This window comes from Ornithorhynchus anatinus, chromosome 14 (assembly GCF_004115215.2).
Source record: "Ornithorhynchus anatinus isolate Pmale09 chromosome 14, mOrnAna1.pri.v4, whole genome shotgun sequence".
Taxonomy (NCBI): domain Eukaryota; kingdom Metazoa; phylum Chordata; class Mammalia; order Monotremata; family Ornithorhynchidae; genus Ornithorhynchus; species Ornithorhynchus anatinus.
The window spans coordinates 26,536,625-26,554,981 of NC_041741.1; the positions used below are offsets into that span (position 1 = coordinate 26,536,625).

General features: G+C 40.2%; 1 protein-coding gene across 1 annotated transcript in view; it reads left to right on the top strand.

Moving 5' to 3' along the window:
- The window catches only part of PTPRQ (protein tyrosine phosphatase receptor type Q), a 231,912-nt gene that overhangs the window by 44,330 nt on the left and 169,225 nt on the right, over positions 1 to 18,357 (top strand). Inside the window, exons 20-25 of the mRNA XM_039914120.1 lie at positions 656 to 882; positions 2,688 to 2,757; positions 5,999 to 6,198; positions 8,289 to 8,538; positions 11,329 to 11,457; positions 15,024 to 15,170. Of these exons, the coding sequence (XP_039770054.1) occupies positions 656 to 882; positions 2,688 to 2,757; positions 5,999 to 6,198; positions 8,289 to 8,538; positions 11,329 to 11,457; positions 15,024 to 15,170 (1,023 nt within the window). The remainder of the gene's footprint in view (positions 1 to 655; positions 883 to 2,687; positions 2,758 to 5,998; positions 6,199 to 8,288; positions 8,539 to 11,328; positions 11,458 to 15,023; positions 15,171 to 18,357) is intronic.

Consider the following 18,357-nt stretch of genomic DNA (forward strand, 5'->3'; position numbering starts at 1 on the left):
GATGAAAATGCCAAACATTAGAATAATTAGCATATTTAAGCGCTTACTATGTACCAAGCATTGTTCTTAGCGCTGGGGTAGATACAAGCTAATCAGGTTGTCCCACGTGGGATTTACAGTCTTAATCCCCATTTTACAGATGAGGTGACTGAGGCACAGAGAAGTTAAGTGATTTGCCCAAAGTCACACAGCAGACAAATGGCAGAGCCGGGATTAGAACCCATGTTCTCTGACTCCCAAGCCCATGCTCTTTCCACTAAGCCACATTGCTTCTCTTGGAATATCAATTTTCCGAAGGATGAGAAAAACATCCTAAATATTCCTATGCCCTTGTCCAATTTTAGGTTGGAATTCTGTCTTTCATCAAAATAAGCATTTTGGTTTTATTTGGGTTTTCCTTGACTTGGTATCTACCTCTTTGGCCTTTGAAGTTTTGAACATTCCATTGTAGAAATTCTTGTACAAGAATGTTTCTGGTATTCCCCAAAACATTTAATCATTTCGTGCAGCAGAGCTCTAGGGAGAACAGTCTTACATTAACACTCCATTAGTCTTTGGGAACTTCAAAAGCCTGCACTGGAAAATACTTTCTGTCTATATTAACTGTGAAAATACCCAAATTGCGTTTTGACATTAAAGGCATTTTGTTTTCCAGATCCAGGGCCTCCTGTGTTCCTTGCAGGTGAAAGAGTTGGATCTGCTGGAATCCTTCTTTCCTGGAATACACCACCTAACCCCAATGGGAGAATTATATCTTACATTGTTAAATATAAGGAAGTTTGTCCATGGATGCAAATGACATACACCCAAGTTACAGCAAAACCAGATAGTTTGGAAGTTCTTCTTACCAATCTTAATCCTGGAACAACTTATGAAATTAAGGTAGTTTTTATTTTTTGGTTTCCCATATTTTAAGAGTTCAATTTTTCATGTTAGTTTATCATAAAAGTAATATATTTGGGCACCTTTTCAAAATAATTGCCAGTTCAAAAACAGATCTCTTCAGCCAAAAGAGAGATTACTAATGAATTTAATAATTTCATTCTTGGCTTTTCCTTTGTTTCTGGAGATCTTGCTAAATGGTGTAGTTATCAATAGTGTCTGTTCTTACCATATTTTGTAAAATTTTGCTCATCTTTTGGTCAGTGAATTATTGAACATATTTGTTTTTCCTTCTTGATGATGTGGTGTCATATTATAATATTGCACTTTTCATAGAGTGAGATGTTCTAAGATGTGAGATCAATTATTTCATTTTTTCTTGAATTAAACATACATTTTTGATATATTGTTTTAGAGACATGGAAATCTTTTTCACATTTGTTAAGTCAAATATGTGCAATTTAAAACATTTTGTTTGTTTAAGGAGGCTATTTAAAAAAAAAATCCCAAAATTATATATGACCCTAACACCAACCCAAAAAATAATCATCTACTGAAAGATAGAGAACTTAGGAAAATCAATGAAGAGTCTCCCATCTGTGTTCGAACCAGAATGTTACCTGGACTGTTTCAACATATTGCTTAGTAAATCTCTGAGTGAAGCAAGTCATAGGAGAAAATGAAAAATTATTCTGTCAAATTCTATAGAGTTACTTTAGCTATTCTCTTCCCCTATATTTGGGAATAACTGGTAGATTGTCTCTACATTTTATGTCTTTTGGAATTATCATCCTATAAACTTCAAGGAGATATGTAAAACTCCCAAGTGTACATTTCTTTTCAAAATTTACAGCTACCTCTTCTACGTTTACTATTAAAACAAGAATGGATTTAGTCACACCAAGGAGTTGAATGAAATGTAAAGAGTTCCTTAAGGGGGTCATCAAATTATATATCCTTTAAGTAATGTAACGTTGGAATAGAAAAATGGCCCTGCCCGTCATAGAGACCTAAAGCCTCCTTTTGGCTCCCTTAAAAAGCAAATTCAGAGTAAGCTGAAAAGAAAAACTCATTTGTGGTCATAACTTTAGAAGATCATTTTTTCCCTTGGATATGTTTAGCAGCCAATCTGAGGAACTGATGTGGACAGGGACTATTAAGAATATTGAGCCATTCTCAGAGTCTTTTCTTGCAACCCCTGAAGCTATGAGGGAGGCCTCCTGTTCATGCTTTTCATCCCTCATCTTTGTAAATGATGTTCATCTCCTATTGGATTAAGGAAGAGCCAGTGTAGACTCCCAAGAGAGGTTTGACCTACTGAAAATCTGTTCATATAATGGATTCCATATATATATACACACATACACACACACACACACACACACACACATACACACCCTCCTACTCCCACATATATTCCATATCTATATATACGTACACACATCCCCCCAACACACAAATATATTAGATAATATGTAGGTAAAATCACAATTTTCATCTTTTAATATTAATGCATATATATTATTGCACATATATTTCTATGTATATTGCCTGAAAAGTTTCTAATGATAGAGCTTAAGGGTAGGAATCAAGAGACACCAAAAATTCTAAATTTGGTTCTACGTTTCTTCACTGTGAGGTTCTAGGCAAGCCATTTCACCTCTTGTAACTTCAACATTTCCTTTCATATTGTTGGGATAATTACAAAAGGAAAAGAAACTTTGAATTTCTTTAGCTTCTATTTTGTGAGAAAGTCAGAGTATTAACCTGTTGAATGATGCGGAAATTCTTTTGGGTTATTTTAGGTGGCTGCGGAAAACAGTGCTGGGGTCGGAATATTTAGTGATCCATTTCTCTTTCAAACTGCAGAAAGTGGTAATGCTCTTAAATCATCCAAATTCACTATTAGCTTATTTTTTGACAGCTTAAATAATGATATAGAAGTTCTGTTCTGACATTTTGAAGCGTCATATTCTGAATGAAATTATCTACTTAGCATATTTTTCATGCTTTCTTGCCCCTTAATGTTGATATAAAATATTTAATAGCAGTGGTTATATAGAATAGAAATACTGATCCCTATGGACAAGTATGATCTTTTTATAGATATTTCTTTCCCTCACTGATAATATCGCATTTTCCTATTCATTTGGCAGGCATTTCTACCTTATAATATCAATGTGTATATATATATATATATATATGATTATAATTGACATTTTTAAAGGGTTGACTATGTGTCAGGCACTGTGCTAAGCACTGGGGTGAAAACAAGCAAATCAGGTTGGACACAGTCCCTGTCCCACATGAGATTCACAGTCTGGTTTATTTCATTTTTGCTTTTCTGTTATTGAACCTAAAGAGAATATACTCTACACTCATGCTCAAAATACGTTCGTGAGCCCACCTTAAAAAGATAAATTACCAGCTGATAGAGGGAAAGGATGGATAGAGGAAAAGGGCAAGGAGAATCTCACTGGTCCAACTCTTGTGTAGAGCTTCTCTACAAATTGTCCAGCAAGGAGTGTCTTGAATCTTCCATCTGCACCTTCTGCCCTCAGACACATAAAGAGTGCCCCCAAAAGTTGCCCTGGAGAAGACAGGAGTCAAGGAGAGCAAGGAAAACGGACTGGAGTCTGTTTTAAAATAGAAATGGGAGTTGGTCAGTGAAGGATCACTAGGTGCTAAATCATTTTCCCAGGTCACAGATTCATTTGACCTTTTGTATCACAATTTCAGCAACAATTATTTTTATCTAGTGTGAGAAGACAATGATTTAGATGTCCAATTTCCAATTGAGATGTAAAAATATAATCCAGGCCTCAGCACCCCTCTAAAAAGAATATAAAAGTGCGTTTCACCTCTGACCATTTTCAGTATTTTGCATCTGAGCCAAGGATGATATAGTTTGATGAAAGAATCTGACATGTGTTTCAGTGTCTTCTGGGACTGGCTCTATTGGGTGTCGTGGGTGTGTCTGTCTCCAAGAGCTCTGTACTGTAGATTTTGTAAGGAAGGGTTAGTCTGCAGATTTATTCCAAATTTTGGTTAAATTATGATTTCAGGGTCTTTTTAGTCAAAGATTCTACTTAATTTCTACTAAAATCATTCAAAACCCAGATCCTGTTTATATATCAAAGCCCCAATTCCTAGGATTTTAGTTCCCAGAGTTCTTTGGTTAAAACATCCAAATCAGAAACCCTTCCATCTATATTTCCCATCATTTGACCCTGAAACATATTTTTCCTATTTTCCTTTGATAGTTCAGAATTACTTATGTTTGACAAAATGCATATGTTTCTCCTAGTTTCCAGGTGGCTTAAGTATCAAAGAAAATCTTATTTCAACTTCTTCTAGGCCTCCTTCTCACATCCCTTAAACTTTATGGCATACTTTCCCTTTGGGAATACTTCATATACTCTTTTCCCACTTTCTCACACAACATTCCTTATTAATTCTTCATTCACATTTTTCTTCTCATAGCTTGATTTCTTTTGTTATCCCTTTCCATATTTTAGTAATCTATTTTTTTTTAAACTGGTGAACTGTTTCACCCTGATTTCAATTTGGGAAAATTAAATTTATACTTCTTTCTCATCACTCCTTCCTGTTTAATGCTGAAAAATAGTCACAGTGGCCTTTTTCCAAAATTATTTCCCCAAATATCTTCACTTCATTTGCTTTGTTTCTCCATTCACAATAAAAGCCTTATGTTTAAGAAAGAAATAGCAACACTAATTAAAGGGCATCAAATTTAAAGTGTTGAAAAGCGTAGTTAGAAACTGCTTTCCTAGGTGTGTTTAGAAAGACACCGAATTCTGGAGAGTGGTGAATTATTCAAATGAACACATTTAGTGAGCAGAGGCACTGAAACAAAACCATGATCATAACCAATAAACTGCTTAAACTTAGTAATTCTATTTTTGTTGTACAATACATGTCCTAAATTATCATTTTTAGGGAATTCCAAAGCATTCCAATGCATTGACCTGACAAAAACATTCCTGGGTGAGGCTTGATTAAGTGAGGTAAACCTAATTGTTTTCAGGTTGGGAAGCAGCATGGCCTAGTGTATGAAGCATGGGCCTAGCAGCCAGAGGACCTGGGTTCTAATCTCCACTCCACCACTTGCCTGCTGTGTGATCTTGGGCAAGTCGCTTAACTTCTTTGTGTCACAGTTTCCTCAGCTGCAAAATGGGGATTCAATTCCTGTCCTTCCTCCTACTTAGATTGTGAACCCCATGTGAACAGGGACTGTGTCTGACCTGATTAACTTGCATTTACCCCAGCGCTTAGAATAGTGCCTGATGCAGAGTAAGTGTTTAATAAATACCATTAAAGGAAAATTGTAAAATCAGCTCTATGATTACTAAAATAATAGTAATAACAGTAATGATAATGATAATAGCATTCTTTGTGGGTCGGGACTGTGTCTGCCAACTCAGTTGTAGAGTATTCTCCCAAGCACTTGGTATTCATTCATTCATTCAATAGTATTTATTGAGCGCTTAGTATGTGCAGAGCACTGTACGAAGCGCTTGGAATGGACAAATCGGTAACAGATAGAGACAGTACAGTGCTCAATAAATACCACTGATTTTTAGGGGTATTTATTAAGCACTTCCTATGGGATAAGTACTAAATACTTGGGATGGATAAAAGTTAGATCAGACATAGTCCCTGTCCCACATGAGGCTCACAATCTTAGAGGGAGAGGAACACATATTTTATACTCATTTTATAGATGAGGAAACTGAGACACAGAGAAGTTAAGTAACTGGCCCAGCGTTACACAGCAGGCAAGTAACAGAGCCAGGATTATTCAGGTCTACTCTGCAGCCCATTCTCTTTCCAGGATACCACCCTTCCTCCCAAGCATGGTGCCTTTCATTTCTAAAATTATTTGAATCTAGTCTAGCACTTAAAAATTGCCACTTGGTCTCAATTCCACTCTTGGATTTTTTTAAGTAGACCTCTTTTATAAAATGATTTCAATAAGTCTTCATCATATTTACCCATTCATACCAAAATTAGCTCCAAATAATATGGAAACTGAACTACTCCTAAATTCCTGTATAATATGCATTTTCTTTTAATTAATTCCTTTTTCTTTTAGCTCCAGGTAAAGTGGTGAATCTTACAGTTGAAGCCTTCAATTATTCTGCAGTAAATCTGATCTGGTACCTACCTCGACAACCAAACGGCAAGATTACCAGTTTCAAGATTAGTGTCAAACATGCAAGAAGTGGGATAGTGGTGAAAGATGTCTCAATTAAAGTGGAGGACATTCTTTATGGAAAACTGCCCGAATGTAATGTAAGTGTCGTAAAAGATCTTAGATTTCCAGAAAGTTGAGTGTCATTTAGTTTCATCTCAGTTTCTCTGCAAGTGTTTTTTTTTTTAAAAAAAGACTTTTGACCCAGTTCCCAACTTCTAAAGATTACGTTTTAACTGAGTTATCATGGGATTGGTGGTAACAGGCTATCAGGAATAAAAAATTGGATAAAATAAAGGAAAAAATGGTAAGAATATTAAACTCAGAACTTTTGCTTCTTGAGATTGAAGAAGAATCCACCCTATGTTCGGTGTGATTCAAGAAAGATCCAGCCAGGCCTCAGAGAAAGTCAACGATTATAATGATTGTGGTATTTGTTAAGTGCTTAATGGAAGCCAAGAACTATACTAAATGCTGGAGAAGAGCAGATCAGACCAGACACAGTTCCTGTCCCACACAACGCTTAACAATCTAAGTAGGAGCTAAGTGGCTGAATATCTACCCCAGCGCCTAGTACATTTAAAAAAAACACAACAAAAGTATGAATCCCCATTTTTCAGATTAGGAAACTAGAATTTAGGTAAGGTAAGTGATTTGTCCAAGGTCACACAACAAGCAAGTGGAAGAGGCAGGATTAGAACCCAGGCCCTCCGAGTCCCTGGTCTATGATCCTTCCACTAGGTTCCAGTGACCACGACTAATTCAGATTCCCAGGCCAGATCATGAAAAACGTTATGATTTGATCCGCACTGCAAGACCCAAGATCAATGTTATGATAACCAGAAACCAGCCATCATGTGTTCCATTGCATGACTGGTATAGTGGATAGAGCACAAATAGTTTCAGCCCTTTCATCGGGGTTTCTGTAACCCACCTCCAGTAAATACCAAGAAACTGTGTGTACTCTTTTTCTTCCTTCCATGGCCTAGTGGATAGAGCGCGGGTCTGGAAGTCGGAAGGACCTGGGTTTTAATCCCGGATTTTCCACTTGTCTGCTGCGTGACCTTGGGCAAGTCACTTCAGTTCTCTGTGCCTCAGCTACCTCTTCTGTGAAATGGGGATTAAAAGTGTGAGTGTGAGCCCCATGTGGGACAGAGGCTGTGTCCACCCCGACTTGCTTGTTTCCACTCCAGCACTGAAAACAGTGCTTGGCACACAGTAAGCACTTACTGAATTCCACAGTTACTATTATCATTATCAATTTATTTGTCTATCTCCCCCCATGAACCAGACTCCTCTACCTATCCTAATTTCAATTTTATTCTCCCAAGGTCCTAGCACAGTGCTTTTTACACAGTAGGCACTTAGTAGAAGCTACTGATTGTTTAATTTGGGGTGCACGGGGGTTTAGGTTCCTGTGATCAGTGGAGGGTATTAAGAGGGGCAGCCATGAGGAGTGACCTACAGTGTAATTTTTACTTACGTTTAGGTCGTGTCTGAGCTGGTTCTGAAATGGAACCTAACTATGAGAAATGACTGTGGTATTTGTTAAGCACTTATCATGTACCAGTCTCCGTGCTAATGCTAGGGTAGATAGGCTATCGTAGCTCAGTGGAAAGAGCCCGAGCTTGGGAGTCAGAGGCCATGGGTTCGAATCCCGGCTCCGCCACTTGTCAGCTGTGTGACTGTGGGCAAGTCACTTAACTTCTCTGGGCCTAAGTTCCCTCATCTGTAAAATGGGGATTAACTGTGAGCCTCACGTGGGACAACTTGATTACCCTGTATCTATCTCAGCGCTTAGAACAGTGCTCTGCACATAGTAAGCGCTTAACAAATACCAGCGTTATTATCATACATGATTCCTGTTCCACATGAGGCTTATGGAGTTAGTAGGCATGATCCCTGCCCTCAAGTAGCTTTCCAGCTAGAGAGATAATCAGACATTAAAATAAGTTATTGGTAGGGGAAGTGGGAGAGTCTAACAATATGTTTTGTGTGTGTAAGTCTGTGGGAAAATGGAGGGAATATGTCCATTTATTGTTATTTTCTACTCTCCCAACCACTCAGTACAGTGCTCTGCACACAGTAAGGACTCAATAAATATGACTGACTGACATCCATTCACGATACATCCACCTGCACATTCATATGCAGCTTCTTCCACTGACCGTTCATTTGGTTGTCTTAATAGGAGAACAGTGAATCTTTTTTGTGGAGTACAACTAGTCCTTCACCAACTTCTGGCAAAGCTACATCTCCCTCCCGTGCTCCATATGCAGCAAGTTCATTGGCACTGAGTAAGATAAGCTCTGTGTGGAACGAACCTATCAGTTTCGTGGTGACTCACCTGAGACCGTATACGACGTATCTTTTCGAGGTGTCAGCCGTTACCACTGAAGCGGGTTACATTGACAGTACAATTGTCAGAACACCAGAGTCAGGTATGCGTTCTTCCCGAGAGAACCGGGAAAAAGCAAACAAAAAAATCAAACCGTGTGTGGCGGGGGGAAAGAGCCTTCTAAAATATCAAACAAATTTCAACCTGATATTCTAATTAAGATCCCTGATGTCCTTAATGACAGAGATCTGAATGATACTTTCCACTACTGATCTTTAAGACTTGTTTCCTTTATCTAGCACTAAATGAAACATACAGCCAGTAGGAGGATAGAGTCTTCTAAAGGTGTTTTCTTTGGTGTCATTTTGTTAACTCTGTATGTGGAGCTGGATTAAGGGCACCTTGGTTGAGGAAATCTGTCAGAGGCACAAATTCCATGGGATAACAGGGAATGCTGCTCCATGCAGAGGAGTTATTCCCCCATGTCTTTCTGGGCAAGGCAGGCTAGACACGTCTATCCGCCCATGTTTTATGCCGTAAAGAGGCCCCAGCCCATAGAGACCCAAGTTGACTGGAACTTTTGCCTCCTTGCCAGCAACCGGTCTTGGATATAGTGCCAGGAAAGATTTCTGTTGTTTCTTCTGGACTCCTTATCAGGCAGGAGACTTTCCTCTTCCCTGGTTCCAGAGTTCAGTGTGGACCCTGTTGTATTGTACTTTCCCAAGCACTTATTATCACAGCGCTCTGCACAGTAAGTGCTCAGTAAGTACACTGATTGATTGAAAGCTGAGAACCCAGCATATTCCAACAGCACTGTGGCTTAGTGGATAGAGCATGGGTTTGGGAGTCAGAAGGACTTGGGTTCTAATTCTGGCTCCACCCTTTGTCTGCTCTGTGACCTTGAGCAAGTCACTTCACCTCTCTGGGACTCAGTTACCTCATCTGTAAAATGAGGATTAAGACTGTGAGCCCCATGTGGGACAGGGACTGTATCCAACCTGATTAGCTTGTATCTACCCCAGTGCTTAGTGCACTGCCTGGAACATAGTAAGCGCTTACCAAATCCCTCTGTCATTATTATTATTAGACTGTCAAAAGTAATAAGCTGGGAGGCAGGTGCCTGGGTTTAGCATCCAGGGAGCATCTTCTGAGCTGTATTTCACACTGTCCTCTGACTATTCTGAGCTGAGTGCCCCAGGTGTGATTGGCTGGGGGTGGCAGAGACAATCAATCAGTGGTATTTATTGATGAGTTACTATGTGAAGAGCACTTGGGAGAGTACAATATAACAGAGTTGGTAGATACGTTCCCTGTCCACAATGAGCATACAGTTTCAAGGGGGAAGCAGACATTGCTATAAATAAAATTAATGATACATACATAAGTGGTATGGGCTGAGAGTGAATAAAGGGAGAAAATTCAAGTGCCACAGTGATGCAGATAGGGGTGAGAGGGAAGGCCTCTTGGAGGAGATGAGATTTTTGTAAGGTTCTGAAGCAGGGGAGAGTGATGGTCTGTCAGATATGAAGGGAGAGAGAGTTCCAGAGCAGAGGCAGGATGTTGGTGAAGGTTTGGTGGCCTGGTAGGTGAGATCGAGATACAGTGAGTAGGTTGGCGTTAGAGAAGTAAAGTGACCGTACTGAGTCATAGTAAAAAAATCAGTGAGGTAAGATAGGAGGGGGCAAGGTGATTGAGGGCTTTAAAGTCGATCGTGAAGAGTTTCTGAATGATGTGGAGGTGAACTGGCAACCGCTGGAGGTCCTTGAGGCGTGGGGAAACACTGCCTGAATGTTTTTGTAGAAAAATAATCCAGGCCGTAGAGTGAAGTATGGACTGGAGTGGGGAGAGGCGGGAGGCAGGGAAGTCAGTAAGGAGGCTGATGCAGAAGTCAAGGTGGGAGAGGTACAGAGGTACAGCAGAGGAAGTATTTTTTTCACTTCACCTTGTTCCTTTCTTTTTTTTCTTTTCTTCCCAATCTCTCTCACTCTCTTCCTCTCTCCTTTTCCTGCATCCCATTTTTCACCTCTCTTATTATCTCTATTTTTCTTCTTTCTCTTCTATGGCTCTTCCAGTTTAATCGGCCTTGGATTCAATCCCGTCCCGTCTCTAAATATTTTCTTATTTTACTACAATATACTTCTAGTAATGCCTCCAGTATTTCATAAGCTCACATATAGTCCTTCCGCTGGAATTGAAAGTGATAATAATAGTAATGATTACATTATTTGTCAAAGTCTTTCTATCTGTCAAGCACTGTTCTGTGGTAACCAGGTTAAACTTGGGGATCATGGCCTAAGTTGGAGGGAGAATAGGTAGTGAATCCCATTATACGATTGAGCAAACTGAGGCACAGGGAAGGCACAATCTATCTCACTGCCGACCTCTTGCCCACATCCTGCCTCTGGCCTGGAATGCCCTCCCTTCTATCAGACACATAATTGCTCTCTCCCACTTCAAAGCCTTTTTGAAGTCACATCTCCTCCAAGAAGTCTTCCCTGACTAAGCTCTCCTCTCCTCTTCTCCCACTTCCTTGTGAGTCACCCTGACCTGCTCCCTCCATTCATCCTCCCATCCCAGCCCCGCAGCACATATGTATATATTTGTAATTTATTTATTTATGTATATTAATCTGTCCTCCTGTAGACTGTGAAGTCATTGTGGGCAGGGAATGTGCCGGCTGTTGTAGCGTACTCTCCCAAGCGCGTAGTACAGTAAGCGCTCAATAAATACAATTGAGTGAATGAATGAATGAATGAATAAAGTCACTTGCCCAGGATTGCATAGCATGTAAGTTTCAGAGCTGGGGTTAATGTAGATTTTAATAAGTTAAATGCCGTTTGCTTTTGTGTGCATAACAACTTGGAATTCACGGCTTTATTTTTAATGATTCCAGTGCCTGAAGATTCACCACAAAATTTTGCAAAGGGCAATATCACAGGAAAATCCTTTTCAGTGTCTTGGGATCCACCCACTATAGTAACGGGAAAATTTAGTTACAGAGTTGAGTTATACGGACCCTCAGGTAAGCCTGAATCAGTTTTTATTGCTTTTTTTCTCGACAAAGATTAATTTACCTGTAGAACAGAAGCAATAAGGAAGCTTGGCAACCTCAGTGGCTGTATTGGTTAATTCTTCCACTGCAAATTTGTTCAGTGAATGATAACTGGTTTTTCTAATGGCAAGGGGAAACATGAACATATAGACATTCTTTGCAACAATAGAAACATTTGCAAAGTTTTAAAGCCATTCTGTTTGTGTGTGACTACCTTGTTATTTTTAACCTATGTTCTCAATATATATTTTTAATCTAATAAAAGCAAAACCAACCATTACTAATAATGTACAGCTTTGTGAAGGGGAATAAAGATTTGCAAACACTATCTCTCAACCCCTTCCAATTATCCCAAACCATCATTAGAGAAGCAGCGTGGCTCAGTGGAAAGAGCCCGGGCTTGGGAGTCGGAGGTCATGAGTTTGAATCCCAGCTCTGCCACTTGTCACCTGTGTGACTTTGGGCAAGTCACTTAACTTCTCTGTGCCTCAGTTACCTCATCTTTAAAGTGGGGATGAAGACTGTGAGCCCCATGTGGGACGACCTGATTCCCCTGTGTCTACCCCAGCACTTAGAACAGTGCTCTGCACATAGTAAGCGCTTAACAAATACCAACATTCAGTTACCCTACACAGCCTACCATCTCAGCACACAAATCCATGCCCTCAACTCAACCGCGACCTGTGAATTTAACTCCCTCCATCTTGGATCTTCTCCACTTAGTTTCCTCCGATTATGTAGCTCTACTGGAAGAAATCCAGACATCAAGCTGACCTTTCCCACTGTATTAAAATATTTGATCCCTCTCTTCTTCCCCTCAGACCATCATCTTCTTCAGTGATTCACTCTCACTCTCCAATGACTCCTTTCCCTCTGCTTTCAAACATGGCCGCATAGCCTCTGTCCTTAAAAAACAACAACAAAAATAGCAAACAAACAAAAAAACCCCTCTTGATCTCATTGCAACCTCCAGGTATTGTCCCAGCTCCTTCCTATCATTTATTTTCTAACATCTCAAACAAATTGTTTCATCTGCCACCTCTACCTTCTCTCCTCTAATTCTCTGATTAGATCCATTTCCTTGGAGAAATCATTTGCTGTCATGGCTTCAACTACCATCTCTATGGGATGATTCATAAATAATAATATTGGTATTTGTTAAGCGCTTACTATGTGCAGAGCACTGTTCTAAACGCTGGGGGAGATACAGGGTAATCAGGTCGTCCCACGTGAGGCTCACAGTTCACCCCCATTTTACAGATGAGGTAAGTGAGGCACAGAGAAGTGAAGTGACTTGCCCACAGTCACACAGCTGACAAGTGGCAGAGCTGGGAGTCGAACCCATGACCTCTGACTCCGAAGCCCAGGCTCTTTCCACTGAGCCACGCTGCTTCCCTACCTCTCCATCCCTCACCCCTCTCCTCTGCAATCTTGTATTTCCTGCTGCCTTCAGGACATCTCAACTTGTGAGGCATTGGCAGGACATCCATTTAACATATCAGAATTCCTGCCTTCTCACCCAAAGTTTCTTCTCCACCTGACTTTCCCATTGCTGTAAACAACCCTACAAGGTAGGTGTTATCCTCAACTTATCTTTCTGATTCAACCCACATATTCAGTCAGCACCAAATCCTCTCAGTTCAACCTCTACGATATCTTTAGATTCTCTTCCTTCCTCCATTCACACTGTGACTAAACTGATCCCAGCACTTATCATATCCCACCTTGACTACTGAATTAGCCTCATCGCTGACCTTCCTTCTCCAGCCTCTGCCCTCTCCAGTCCATGCTTCAGTCTAATGTCTGGATTATTTTTCTAAAATATTTTTCTGTGCACATCTCCCCTCTCCTCAGAAACCTCTAATGGTTGATCATCTTGGCATCAAACAAATTAGTAAACATTGGTATTAAAGCATTCAATCAGATCTCTCCCTCCTACCTATCCTTGCTCCTCTCTTACTACAACCCAGGCTACACACTTCACCTTTTAAATTTTTTATGGTATTTGTTAAGCACTTACTTTGTGTCAAACACTGTTCTAAACACTGGAATTGATACAAGTTAATTAGGTTGGACAAAGTCCCTGACCTGCAATGGGCTCAGTCTAACTAGGTAGGAGAACAGAAGAACTGAGGCACAGAAAAGTTAAATGCCTTGCCCAAGGTCCCACAACAGCCATCTGGCAGAGTTGGGATTTTGAACCTGGTTCCTCTGACTCCCAGGCCCGTGCTATTTCCACTAGGCCTCGCTGCCTCTCTAACTCCAACTTATTATAGCTTGATCTTGTCTCTTTCACCCCTGACCCTTTTGCTCATGTCCTCCCTTCTGCCTGAATCTCTCTCCACATTTATTTCAGACAGATATAATTATAGCTCTACTCCATCCTAATCTTCCTTGATCCCTCAGTGGCCATCGGCAATGTCGACCACCCCCTTCTCCTGAAAACATTATCCAATCTTGACTTCACTGACCCTGTCCTCTCCCAGTTTTCCTCCCATCTCTCTGGCCTCTCATTCTCAGTCTCTTCTGGGGGCTCCTCCTCTGCCTCCCATCCCCTAAACCCCTTCTTTATTGCTCCCAATAGAATGTTCTGGACCTGTCTGGGCCCAAAACCATTACTGATGGATCAGTTACCTTTTGTTTTTTAGCAAGTTCATTCAATAATATTTATTGAGTGCTTACTATGTGCAGAGCCTGTACTAAGCACTTATGCTGGTATTTAAGTGCTATTTATGTGCCAAGCACTGTTCTAAGCACTGGGGTAGATACAAGGTAATTAGGTTGTCCACATGGGGCTCACAGTCTGAATCCCCATTTTGCACATGAGGCAACTGAGTCACAGAGAAGTTAAGTGACTTGCCCAAAGTCACACAGCTGACAAGTGGTAGAGCTGGGATTAGAACCCATGACCTCTGACTCCCAAGCCCGGGCTCTTTCCGTTAAGCCATGCTGCTTCTCTGAGTCAGACCTCTCTTGAGCCATCTGGCACCTTAAATCACTTTTAAATGATGACACTAAATGGTTGACTCACCTTCACCTTATGGCCTACAATGAGCAGCCATATTTAATTAATTCATACTTGTGCATTATAAATTATATATTATACATTACATCATAATTTATATCATTTATATTAATGTCTCTCCCCCTCTAGACTGCAAGCCTGTCATGGTCAGGGAACATGTCTACCAACTCTATTGTATTATACTCTCCCTAGCTTTTAGTACAGTGCTCAGCTCACAGTAAGCACTCAATGAATACCACTGATGATGACGACTGATGATGATGCATTCGTTCCCCAACCGGAATTTATGATTTTGGATATTCCTAAATCTTCACCTGAAAGTCTCCCTGTTGAATTATATCCTGATTTTCGTGGACCAATTAGATATTCTAAATTCACTTTGCATTCATTTTTATCTTCCGAAGTATTATAGCCCTGTCCAATTTATTGTCACTTTGAACTTACAGAGCATATGCTCAATAACGAATGTTTATTCCATATGAAGCAATTAGATTGTTTTGCATTTTTTTAGGTCACATTCTGGACAACAGTACAAAAGAGCTCAAGTTTACATTTACAAATCTAACACCTTTTACAACGTACAATGTATTTGTGGCTGCTGAGACGAGTGCAGGCATTGGACCTAAATCCAATTTCACTGTTTTCACCCCTCCAGAAGGTAAGACAAGTTATAAAATGGAAGAATGTGGTATTTTTAGGAGGCACATAAAATTTCCAGTGAATGCTATTCAAATGAGTAACATAATTCAAATTATTGAGAGAAAATGCCTAGAAGTTTTTAAATTACAGGCAATTTAAGGTCTATTTCCCCATCTAGACTGTGAGCGTGTTGAGGGCAGTGAATGTGTCTGTTTGTTGATATAGTGTGTTCTCCTAAGTGCTTGGCATAGTGCTTTGCACACAGTAAGCGCTCAATAAATACGATTGAATGAATTAATGAAAACCTTTAAGTGTTGGCCATTAGATGGCAGTAGGTATTAGGAAGTCATTGCTTAGGAGTAAGGATGTTTTACTAAAGAATTTATATCATATGTTTCTGAAATTTCTTATGATTTCTTGGTGATTTCTTTTGTGACAATGGCACAAGGTTATTTAACTATAAAACGTAAGGTTTATTAGTGTGGTAAATTTTTATAAAAAGCATCCAAAGCCATTCACTTTAATCGGCGTGGCTCAGTGGAAAGAGCCCCGGCTTGGGAGTCAGAGGTCATGGGCTCGAATTCTGCCTCTGCCACTTGTCAGCTGTGTGACCGTGGGCAAGTCACTTAACTTCTCTGTGCCTCAGTTACCTCATCTGTAAAATGGGGATTGTGAGCTTCACGTGGGACAGCCTGATTACCCTGTACCTACCCCAGCGCTTAGAACAGTGCTCTGCACATAGTAAGCGCTTAACAAATACCAACATTATTATTACTTTAGATTCACTGTTTGAATGAGTGAACAAAACAGACTCTTAAGAAAAGCATGCAGACTGTAAGCTCCAAAATGGGCAGGGATAGTATCTACCAAGTGTACTGTATTGGATTTTCCCAATTGCTTAGTACAGTGCTCTACACACAGTAAATGTTCCATAAATATCATTGATTGTTTGAAAAAGGCTTATGTCCACACCTTTTTGAAGAACAACATCATTTCAAAAATCATTCAGTGATCCATTCCTTTTGCTTGTAGTGGAATTGAAGTAAAAAACAGAAACTGAGACATTTGGGATTTCACACCCAAAATACTGAGAATTTGTTCAAATTGAATTGGGAATTTTTTTGTGATTTTTTTTTAATGGTATTTGTTATGTGCTTACTATGTGCCAGGCACTGTAGTAAGTTCTGGGGTCATGTGAGTCTAAATATATTTTATAGATTCTAGCATTTTATATAAATGAAATTCCTTTGTTTACCTCTGAGATGCATTTTTTCTAAACTCATTTTTACAATGGAGTTAGAAACTTTATAAAATGTTTTCTTGTCTATTCTCTACAATTCTTAGTTAAATTAATCCGTAAATAGCCTGAACAGCCCGTTGTAAGTCTACAGTTGATCGTTTCTCCAAATTCAGCAACCAAACCTTAAACCTGCTTACCTGCCTAGTTTTATAGGGTTGTCACATTTCCAGTAGGGTTTCATTTACAGCCTTTCTACACTAATAAGATGAAGTAAAGGTTTTACAAACAAAGACGTTTCCTTTAACAGTCAGCCACAGCTTTAGCAAACTGCTGGCATTTATCAGTGAATTTAACGTCCACTGAGAAGTTATTCATTCATCCAGTTTGAAACTATATTCTGCGTTTGCCTACCATACATGGAGAACAATTCTTGTAGTGAATTCAAATATCTGTTATGTGCCTCTACTTAGAAATACACTGTGCAGAGTGTCATGGAAAAGATGGATACTTTTTTTAAAAAAAAAAAAACACACACACCTTGTGATTAGTTTCCCACTTCCTCCATCTGAATGGCGATGCTGGCGACAGTTAACATGCCATATTCTGAAGCAGTGATGAAAAATAGATGAATTAATCCCTCTCTGTCATGTTTTTTGACCTGTGAAGTATTTTAAGTTCCACAGCAGCTGGTCATTCAGTTCTTGCTGCAGTGACTTGCATTATGTGTTGCTGATTACGCTTCTAGCCCTGTATGTAAGCCCTTTTCCCCGTTTCGGCTCTCCTTCCTTCTGCCCTCCCCTCTCTGTTAGCCGCTGCTTGCACAGGTTTTCTGCTCCTTCATAGCTGTCTGCCTGCCCTGCACCACCCTTTGACAGATCCATGGGAAGTGGGCTACAAATTGGCGAAGGAGACGTTACAGTCTAGAGGGGGAAATAGATGTTAAAATAAAATACAGATCCCTACATAAGTGCTGTAGAGCTGAGGAAAGAGTGTACATCAAATTCTTAAAGGGTACAAATCCGAGTCCAAGGGTGATGCAGAATGAATGTGGTCTAGTGGCTCGAGCATTGTCCTGGGAGTCAGAGGAACCTGGGTTCTAATCCTGGCTCCGCCACTGGTCTGCTGGGTGACCTTGAGCAATTCACTTAACCTCTCTATGCCTCAGCTACCTCATCTGTAAAATGGGGTTTAAGACTGTGAGCCCTGTTTGGGAAAGGGACTGATTTGCTTGTATCTACCCTAGAGCTTAGTACAGTGGCTGGTAAAAAGTAAGTGCTTGACAAGCACAACTCTTCTTATTATTAGAGCAAATGTGGGCTCAATTGGGGAACGCCTTATGGAAGAGATGTGCTTTAAATAAGCAAATCTTTGAAGGTGGTGAGAGTAGTGGTCTGTTGTTTAGAGGAAAGCGGAGTTCCCGGTCAGATGGAGGATGTGGAAGAGGTGGATGGGTCAACCACTGGAAGTTCTTGAGGAGTGGGGAAAGGTGGATTCAATTTTTTTTAGGAAAATGATCGAGGCAGCAGATTGTAGTATGCACTGAAATGGCGAGAGGCAGGAAGCAACGGAGGTCAACAAGGCGGCAGATGCAGTAGTCAAGGTGGGATTGGTTAAATACTTGAATTAATTGGTAGCAGTTTGAATGAAGAGGAAAGGATGATTGCTATTGATTGAGGAAGAATGTCATCTTTGCCAAACTGCATGGCAAGCTATTATGGCTTCTCTTCCAAAATGTATTTCATAATTTGTTTTAGAGGAAAGTCAATTACTCAATATATCATATTATGGGAAGCAGCATGGTGTAGAGGATAGAGCCAGGGCCTGGGAGTCAGAAGGTCATGGGTTCTAAGACTGGCTCCGCCACTTGTCTGCTGTGTGACCTTCGGCAAGTCAATTCACTTCTCTGCCCTCAGTTACCTCATCTGTAAAATGGGGATGAAGACTTTGAGCCCCATGTGAGACAGGG